Source organism: Primulina eburnea, chromosome 15, assembly GCF_022965805.1.
Source record: "Primulina eburnea isolate SZY01 chromosome 15, ASM2296580v1, whole genome shotgun sequence".
NCBI lineage: Eukaryota > Viridiplantae > Streptophyta > Magnoliopsida > Lamiales > Gesneriaceae > Primulina > Primulina eburnea.
Window position 1 is genome coordinate 16,294,462 of NC_133115.1, and position 10,456 is coordinate 16,304,917.

At 36.8% G+C, this 10,456-nt stretch overlaps 1 protein-coding gene across 1 annotated transcript; it reads right to left on the reverse strand.

The window, feature by feature from the left end:
• Nucleotides 1-350: 350 nt before the first annotated feature.
• LOC140813814 (uncharacterized) lies at nucleotides 351-9,727 on the reverse strand. The gene is made up of 4 exons (XM_073172564.1): nucleotides 9,494-9,727; nucleotides 9,273-9,343; nucleotides 1,098-1,178; nucleotides 351-616 (listed from the first exon to the last, which is right to left on the reverse strand). The coding sequence occupies exons 1-4, from the start codon at nucleotides 9,612-9,614 to the stop codon at nucleotides 593-595; spliced, it is 297 nt and encodes a 98-aa protein (XP_073028665.1). The 5' UTR covers nucleotides 9,615-9,727; the 3' UTR covers nucleotides 351-592.
• Between the last annotated feature and the right edge of the window lie 729 nt (nucleotides 9,728-10,456).

The window sequence follows — 10,456 nt, forward strand, 5'->3', positions numbered from 1 at the left end:
CTAATACCACATGAAGCTATATCGTTCTCTTTGTAAAAAAAATATTTTTAAATGTTTTAGATAATTGGTTGAAGAAGCAAAGCTCAAGACACAATAATTTCGACATGAAACGGCTAAAATTTGGTTTCACCGCAAGTTCATGTTTGAAGCTTGTAAATAAGCTTATAAGTTATATGAAATAAAATATTTTAAAAATAATCTATTAAGATATTTTGATAGATATGATGATATAACTTAAAGATGATTTAATTAGTAACATAATATCTTTTTACAATGACAATTACAAAAAAGGTTCAACTTTATGAAAATTATGCAAATAATTAATTGTAATTTTTTAAAGTATAACTTGGTAATATCAAATTTGGTTGAGTTTCCAGTACAATTTCTCTTTTGCATCACTCGATTTTACGATAAAGAGCATTTTGTTCACAAAGTTTTGGCTCTATTATTACAAAAATAGATAAAAGCAAAAAAAAAAAAAAGAAAAAAAAGAAACCGAAATCAGGTGAACATGTATTGAAATCCATACAAAACGACGAATAGTAGGTTATATTATTAAACTAAATCCACTTCAATGTGTGCTAATTCCAGCTTAATGTGCTGCTTCCACAATTTTCTGAAAAAAAAAAAAAAATCCCAAATCACTCCCAGCAGGTTGATATAATATGATATAACAGCCTATTTTTTTCATAAAGATTATGGAACTCAACCATAAACGTGAATGTGTCGTATAATAAAATATTATTACGTGCAATTTAATTCATGGGATGGGGACTATAATTATTTTAAAACTCGAGTCAAACTTTGAATTAAATAAATATGTGAAATCAACAGATTCTTCACATCAAATTGTGCTTGTAATCCAACTTATTAGCATCTTATGGCATACCGCTAAGTCTAAGAACTAGCATTAGATTTCCAAGCTCAACAAACAACAGTACTTGCTGTCAAGTGCGTACCCTAAAATCTCTCACCATCTCTTTTTGACTCTCTCTTCAACTATTTTTCCGTGTAGATATATATATAAGCATTTCAACATTATTCATATTAAGTCCATAGAGCAGAAACTTGCATATTCTAAAAGACAAGACAAGTACCTCTTCCTTCTTGCCTCCACTGAAAAACTTGTATCCTCCGAAGATAACCAAACCCCATCCGGATAAAGATACTATCACAATCTGTAAAGCCGTAACTGAAACCCATCAAATGTATATGGTAATACCAATTTAAAACTATTGACATTGTACGATGACCAGATAAGAAGATAAGGATTGGAATAAGAAGTGGAAACAAAAGAAAGCTAGAAATTTTCAAGATCGCACTGTGCGAAAGCAAATACACTTCCACTACAACTGATGCATGTGGGAACGAAGATACTTTGCAGTATTATGGGAGTTCAGTTGCACAAAATTGGTTAAACATATACAATTGCAAAATGAGAAATTCTTCTTTATTCATAACACGACCTTTGAATTCAACAATTCCATAGTCTTGATCAAAAGCGAGAGAGAAAAATAAATGCACAGCCATGTGAGCACACAATGATTACTACTTATTGAAGAAATATGTGAGATACAACTATTAATTCCCTAGATATTTAATGCCCATATGGCATAGTTCATGCAAAAGCTTTTACATAACATCTACAGTAGCCTTGTATAGAAATATTCAAATTCTTCACTAGAGGGGGTTTTGAGAATCAAAGAGCCCAAAGTTGGATCCATGCAAATATGAGAACAATTTGCACCCAATTGCTTGGTGGAGTATGGCCGACATAAAAATTACGCCCACCCTTCGACAACCAACATATAGGATGACACCCTCAAAGCTAGGCAAATTATTTATGTGAGTAGCATGTCATATCTAATCAGAACAAAAGTATCGATCGCGCTTCCCATAAACTCCATGATTGCTACAGGTTCAGTCACAGTAGCTAAAGAGGTCTCCCCAAATTACTCTAAATAGCAACCTCTCGAGTTTTCTTACTCCTTTCCTCCAAATGTATCGCCACCTTTTCTGGTGCACTCATCTTAGATTCTATTCAAGTAATTGCCATGTTCAACCTACCATAGTCGGATTGTATTTATGATCATAAATTTATAAATTCACTTAATGTGAGAAAGAAAACTGACATGATTCTTGATAACCGGATTGATTCCAAAACTATGCTCTTTGAAAATGAAACCATCCACTCCCCTAGCCAGAGTTGGTATTTTTAACCAATGCGGAAAGTTATAACCGAATACTCCATTGTGACAACCCCAGCCCAGTTCTTTTAGTGTGCCAAAGTTGGCTCATTAAAGTTGAGGGCCCCAGCCCAGTTCTTTTAGGTGGCTCAAGAAATTGGCAACCATCCTTAGTGACTGTAAATTATCCAATCAATGGGGAGAGATCCGAATGAATTAAGACCCATAAATGCTCAGACTTTCTTCAAGTGTTAGAAATACTTTAAGCTTAAATGGCATTTTGAGCATTTGACAACTGGACAGTGAGCTGGCTAAAGGGTTTTACATGAACCAAATTTGTGCAATAAGATTAGCTCATTAATGTTGTTCTGGTGAAAGTTCCATCACTATTTCTGGTGCATCCGTACAAGAAACACTATTTTTGGGTAGGATCTGGAGGATCCAATGAAGAATAACCAACCTTTCTGCACGCATTTTAAAGAGTTCGGGACCATTAAAAAAAATTTATCCAACCCAAAACATGGGCTACATGGAAAAATATCAGGTACAACAGATGAATATAGTTGTGATGCAATAGGTCAATCATTCAGCAGTTTTCCTTATATGTTAAAGGGCACTACCATGTGTTGCAAACTGAGAACCATATAGGTTGCACTATGTCATGCACACCAACGGCATAAAATAATTTTTCAAGTTGCCAGCTTAGGCTTTCGATTTTATATTTTTTTAGTAGTTTGTTTACCGGTAATGGCACAATAGGAAAAATATTAAGGGCATGTGATTGGGGCATAGCGTAAATAGTTTTTCTCTCATCCTGCCTCCTTGCTGCTCCGTGCTACTTGATGATTAGTCAAGACTGTTCCCAATGCACAAGGTAGCAGCAAGAGGGAAAACCATGTTATCCTTTCAAGTTTCAATTCAAGGGAAGAATATCTTCGAACCACAAACGCCCAGTTGTTCAATAAGGATAGTTAGAAATTAATCTTCTTCCAAGAACTGCAACAACGTCCAGGACGTACAATATATGAACCTGGACTTTGCAACTCAATTCCCTTGTGAAATTATGATAACTTCCAAGATGTTCCTATGTAAAACTGGATGTTTCCTTCACACGATAACTTTAGTTCATCGAATCTCAGTGTTGATTGTTTGTAGTTTTGTGTGCAGAGCAGAGATAAAGAACACAGTGAATGAATGAACAATAAGAACAACAGTAATTTACGCTGTTCAGCCGTTTGATCGGACTACATCCATGGGAGGAAAAACCACCACCTTTGTTGAAAGATTCAAGAGAAATTTTTCACAAGTACAAGTCTATCAGAGCGAAAAAGTTACAATAGAGACTTTTTCCCTCGATCTCTCCGACTCTTCTATGTTCCTTGCAATTTCTTGGATCTCTCTAATATCAGGTGTTTCTCGATTCTATCTGCATGTGGTGACTCTTACTCTCATATCTTCTGTAACGGCCTTTCTGCTCTTCTTATACCAAAGGCACCGGCTGTTCCAGTTACCACTCGACTTTCCCTTTTGTAAGCGGTAACCATTCCAACACTTGAGCTCAACCTATCAGCTTGTAGTTCTGGCCAGTAACCGCATGCAAGTCGTTGTTATCGTGTGTTGAATATAACGCACAAAAGTAAAACTTAAAAGACACCACACCACAATCAACAATCTCTACCTTGTCTTTAAGTTTGGTTGTTCCTTCTTTCCACCCGGAGCTATTTTTCTTCCACTCCCCTTATCAAGTTCAAACAATGCTTGAACTTAACATGAGGCAATGCCTTAGTTAACATGTCTGTGGAATTGTCTTTTGTGTCAACCTTTTCCAGCTTAATTTCTCCTTTTCAAATTATATCTCTCACAAAGTACAGTTTCACATCAATGTGCTTCGATCTTTCATGAAACACTTGGTGTTTAGATAAATGAATTACACTTTGGTTATCACAAAAGACCACCAAATGTTCATGTTTCAGACCTAACTCTGTCACTATTCCCTTTTATAACCGTATGGATTCTTTTACAGCCTCAGTCACTGCTATGTATTCAGCTTCAGTAGTTGACAGTGCAACAACTGATCGAAGTGTAGACTTTACAACTAACTAAGTGTTGTTCCATAGATTGTAAACACAGATCTTGTCAGTGACTTCCTTGTATCAAGGTCCAGCATAATCTGAGTTCACATATCCAACCACAGGTTAATTTGTTTCCCCTTGGCTTCCAAACAATAAGCCCAAGCCTGATGTCACATTCAAGTACCTCATAATCCACTTCAAGGCTTCCCAATTTGCCCTCCCTGGATTTGCCATGAATTTAGACACTAAACTTATAGCATGAGCAAAGCCAGGACATTTACACACCATCTCATACATTACACTCTCCACACCACTGGCATATGAAACTATTATCATCTCCTGTTTCTCTTCATCACTTACTGGTGATTGTTCTGATGATAGTTTAATGTGTTGTCCAAGTGGAGTGGACACAATCTTGGATTGATGCATATTGAACTTTTTGAGCGCCTTCTTGATATATAACTCTCGGCTCAAAAAAAAAGTTTTCAGACCTCTGTTCATCTTGATATACATACCAAGAATTCTTTCTGCCTCACCTAAATCCCTCATTTCAAACTCAGAACTCAGTTGTTTTCTTCAGAGTTTGTACTATTGCCTCTTTCTCCTTACTTCCAATCAATATGTCATCTACATAGAGAAGAAGAAATGTCCTATGCCTGCCCCTTTCTTCTCTCATGTACACACAGCTATCAAAACTACTTCTCAGTTCTCACGAATTTTATCTTCACCATAAACTCATGAAATCGTTTATTCCACAGCCTGGGGCTTTGTTTCAAGCCATACAATGATTTTCTTAGAAGACATACTTTTGACCTAGCACCTAGAGCTAAGAACCCTTCTGATGGTCCATATAGATTGTTTTCTCCAACTCACAATGCAGGAAAGCGGTCTTAACATCAAGTTGCTCTAGCTCTAGGTCTTGTTGTGCTACAAGTGCAAGGATAAGTCTTATTGAGCAAGTCTTATTGAGAAGTGCTTTACTACAGGAGAGTAAATCTCATTGAATCTATCCCTTCAACTTTAGTATACCCTTTGGCAACTAACCTTGCTTTGTATTGCACTTTACTCGATCAAGGTAATCCCTCTTTCAGTTTTAAAATCCACTTGCAGCCAACAACTCTTTGTCCTTTTGGTCTTTGCACTAACTCCCAAGTGTTATTCTTCTGTAGTGAGTTTAACTCTTCTCTCATGGCATTGATTCATCTGTCCTTATTTTTTCTTTGATTGTTTCCTTAAAGGATGATGGCTAGTTTTGCTCCACATGTTTTGCTGCCATGAGCACACAAAAGACATTAAATCTTCTTGAACAAATCTTAAAGGAGGTCTGATCTGCCTTCTTTCACCAGGTTGAGTTGTTCCTGATCAGTCCTTCCCTGATCCTCATTTTCTTCATTTGTTTCTTGAGGCATAGATTCATTTTGGAGCTCCACCTCCACTTTGTTGTGTCAAACTGCTTTGTTTCGAGGCATATCCCTTTTTGTTTCATCAAATGTAATATCCCTTATGTTGAAACACCTTGGCCCAATGGACTATAAATTCCATACTTCATATCCTTTGACTCCTGGATATCCAACAAATATACACCTCCTTGCCATGGCTTCAAGCTTGTCATGTTTAACATAAGCAAAATCTAGACACCCAAATACTCTTAACATTGAATAATATGCCGGTCTACAACTCTATAATTCCATAGGGGTTTTGAATTCAATGGCACTAAAAGGGCATCTGTTTGTTAAGTGACTGATTGTGACTGCAGCTTCTCCCCAGAATGTCTTTGGTAGTCCAGCATTAAGTATCATGCACCACCCTTTCTAACGCAGTGCGGCTCATTCTTTCTGCCAGCCCATTTTGTTCAGGAGTTACACTGACAGTTCTGTGCCTCATCCTTTGACTTGAGAATATAAATCCAAACCCTTCTTGAGTAATCACAACAATTGACAGAAAATACCTTCCTCCTCCATGAGTAGGGGTCTTTGAAGGTCCCCACAGATCTGAATATACATACTCAAAAGGCTCGCATGTTGTGTGTTTGGCTTGGCCAAACTTTACTCTCTGAGTCTTCCCCAAATATAGTACTCACACTGGCTTGAATCTTTATCACCACACAGCAAGTTTTGTTTTTCTAATTCAAGAAGTTTTACATGTCCTAGTCTCAAATGAACATAGGAGTGTCTTGGTTGCTGAATACTGAACCATAGCAGATCCACCAATCACAGTTCTGCGGTGTAGAACATATAGAATGTTTATTTTAACCCCTTTCATGATGATTAAAGAGCCTTTGTGGATTTAAGTAGCCACTGATCTTATTTGAAACTATATCCATTTGAATCAAGTGTTCCTAGAGATATTAAGTTTCTCTCAAGTTATGGGACAAATCTAACATGTTGAATTATCCTGCAAATACCATAGTGAAGCCTTAGTCTAACAATGCATGACAGGCCTTGTTATTCCCTAGAAGAACCAGTCCGTCATTAGATTGTGTCAGTGTCTCAAACCATGACTTTGTAGGGCACGTGTGAAAAGAGCACCCAAAGTCCAAGATCCATTCGTTGCTTGATGCAAAGTCTGCAACAGCTAGTACTTCAGCAGAATCATGACCATCAGAAACCATTGATGCTTCCATAGTTGTCAAGGACGCAAGGCACATCGAGGCGCACAAGAGACATGGAGCCTTAGGCACAAGGCGAAGTGCGTGCCTTACAGAAGCAAATGGCATTTTTCAAATTCAAAAAAAAACATTTTGTGTTAGAATACATATATTAAAATATAAAATAATTAAGTCACAATATCACTCAAAACAAAAAATAATTAATAAGTTCATAATATTTAGTAACATGATTAAAATTTCTACAATTATCCAAATTAAGTTCATTTCTTTCCATCGAATCATCAGTCCCCAGAACTTTCAGACTTGTATTCTTCTTGATCTTCATAATTTTCTTGATCAAAATCAATTTCTTCTTCCTCTTCATCCAAAAAATGTGAAATCGGTATTTTTTTGGTTGCTTTAGATGTCGATGCCCTCACCTCGTTCTTAAGTTTTTCTGGTTCCCGCATTGGAGCGTTGGATTACTAGGGTTTGGGTTTAGGATTTTTGTTTTAAACAAGTAATTAAAAAATGAGTGAACTTCCAAAACTAGTCTAGGCGAGCGCTTGGACTCGCTTTAGTGAATCGCTGCACCTGGGATCATTGTCCTTGCCTGGTGGCGCCTCTTGCCTTAAGCCTTTGACAACTATGGACGCTTCATCATTTTCCTTTGGTTTTTCTAAGGGCTTCTTCCTATCTGGGCAGTTTCTTTTACTATGTCCCTCTTTGTGACAGTGGAAGCATTTATATTTTCCTTGGCTCTTGGATCCTGATCAATCTTTCTTAACTTTTTTGGATTCTTTTTCTCAGTTCTGACTTCTACCTCGGATGTACAAGCCTTCACTTTGTTGTTCATTTTTTCTCTGGAGTTTCTTTTGCAACTCCTTTGATTGTATTGCAAACTGAACTTCTTCTAGAGATACACTTTGTTCCATGCCATAAATCATTGCATCTTTGAAATTTTCATATGATCTTGGCCGGGCATTCAGAGAATTAATGTCTTGTCTTCATCCTCCAATTTGATCTCAATATATTCCAGATCATCCAAGATCTTGATAAATTCATCTATTTGGTCCGAAAGGCTTTTGTCTTCACCAATCTTGAAGGAGTACAATCTTTGTTTCAAGTATAGGCGATTGGCCACAGACTTCGTCATGTACAATTTTTCAAGTTTAAGCCGCATTGCCGCAGCAGTCTTCTCCCTTGAAACTTCACGTAGTGCTTTATCACCGAGGCGTAGAATTATTGCACTTAGTGCCCTATCCATGATACCATTTTTTCCCTTTATCAGAGAGGGTACAGGACATCTCCTCCTTCCTTTTCAAAGCCTCTGCAAATCCTTGTTGTACAAGAATTGCCCTCATTTTAATCCTCCAAAGACCAAAATCAGTTTTCCAGAAAACTTCTCAATGTCGAACTTCATTGAACCCATATCTTCTTGATCGAGAATTCGATTCCCACGGACGGTGCCACTTGCTAGAAATTAATCTTCTTCCAAGAACTGCGACAACGTCCAGGACGTACAATATATGAATCTGGACTTTGCAACTTCAATTCCCTTGTGAAAATATGATATCAAAGATGTTCCTATGTAAACCTGGATGTTTCCTTCACACGATAACTTTAGTGCAAGGAATTCTCAGTGTTGATCGTTTGTAGTTTTGTGTGCAGAGCAGAGATAAAGAACACAATGAATACATGAACAATAAGAACAACAACAGTAATTTATGTTGTTCAGACATTTGATCGGCCTACATCCATGGGAGGAACAACCACCACCTTTGTTGAATGATTCAAGAGAAATTTTTCACAAGTACAAGTCTATCACAGTGAAAGAGTTACAATCGAGACTTTTCCCTCGATCTCTCCGACTCTATCTCCATTTCTTGCACTTTCTTGGATCTCTCTAATCTCAGGTGTTTCTCGATTCTATCTGCATGAGGTGACTCTTAGTCTTATAGCTTCAATAACTGCCTTTCTGGTCTTATACCGAAGGCACCGGCTGTCCGGTTACCACTCACCTTTCCCTTTTGTAATCGGTAACCATTCCAACACTTGAGCTCAACCTATCATCTTGTAGTTCTGGCCAGTAACCGCATGCAAGTCGTGGATATTTTGTGTTGAATATAACACACAAAAGTCATACTTGAAAGACACCATATTCAACAAGGATATTGCCAAAAATAGCCAAAACATTGCTCCTAAATGCTAAAATCCTCATTATATATCTTAACTTATGCAGTCAAACTTGAGAATTATATGATCAACCATGACATTTGATAAATAAAAAGAATAAAAATAGAAATCTTTATAAATAGAATGAATCAACAAAATCCAACAAAAAATATGAAACAAAACAAAACCTCCAAAATAGTTGATATATTTCATAAACTCCAAATATCTAAAAAGTTTATAGAAATAACTCACATGCTCTTCCTTCCAGTTTCCCGGATTCATTGGTTCTTTCCAGAAATCAACCTTTGGTGGCCCATGGTGTTCTGCAAATTCGATAGGCAGACATTCAGCACAAAGAAAAAGGCAAATAACGAAAATCAAAAGGGGTGAAAACGATACATAAAAAAAAACATGAAACATATCGACATAGCTAATGAATAGACTGATCTGAAATGTGAGGTTAAAATAAATACCGGCGGCGCCAGCGAGACCGCGGCGGTGAACTAAAGAGGCAGATCGAGACGCCGCCACCGACGGGGAGGAAGATGAGAGCTTGGCGAGGTTCGCGGCTTGGCGAGCCAATGAAGCGGCCATTGTTTTTGTCGACGCACTAGGTTGTACAGAAAATGGAAAAGTTTGGCTCAGCCGATGGAGCACAGGTATAAAAGGGTACGATGATACGACACCGAATCATGGAAGCATCATTGAACCCAAAATTATCCAATTGATTATTAATTATCAATCAATAAATTGATCGAATTGATATTTGGGGAAATATTTGGAGAAATAGACTTCGTCATTTACCTCCTCATGTAGTGAACAAATATATTACATGAGGCTATTTTAAAAAAAATAATGTTGACCATGGTTACAAATCAAAACAGCCCTAAAAAATATTAATCAATAATTATGATGCATTTAGCTCATTCGAGCGATTAATAATTTATCTTTAATTACATGTACTCATGAACCATTTTAAATTTACAAAAACTCATATGAAACTATCTCATTCATCAAATTGGTCAAATTGATCTCCAACCTAACCTGATTCATGAAAAAAAAAATACTTTTTACGTCAAAAATATTATTTTTCCGTAGATATAGATGGGATCAACATGTTTCCCGAATATAAATTTGGAAGATCTTCGGACGGGAGATTTACTTGCTCATATAAGAAATAAGAAATCTGATGGATCGTTTGTGCTAGCGCCTTCGAAGGCATTTCGCACACAACAACCTTCAATGAGCTTTAATAGCTCGTGTTCTAAGAATATTAACACCGATGAATTAAATCGATTTTGGTTTTAAAACAAGCGGAAGAAACTCGAAGTAATCCTTCGTAAAGAAAGCTGAAATGTTAGAAAGTATTTTAACTTGTGTAAACTGACTAACTGAAAGAACACATATTAGTTTTTGCATTCTTGTATTTCAGTTAT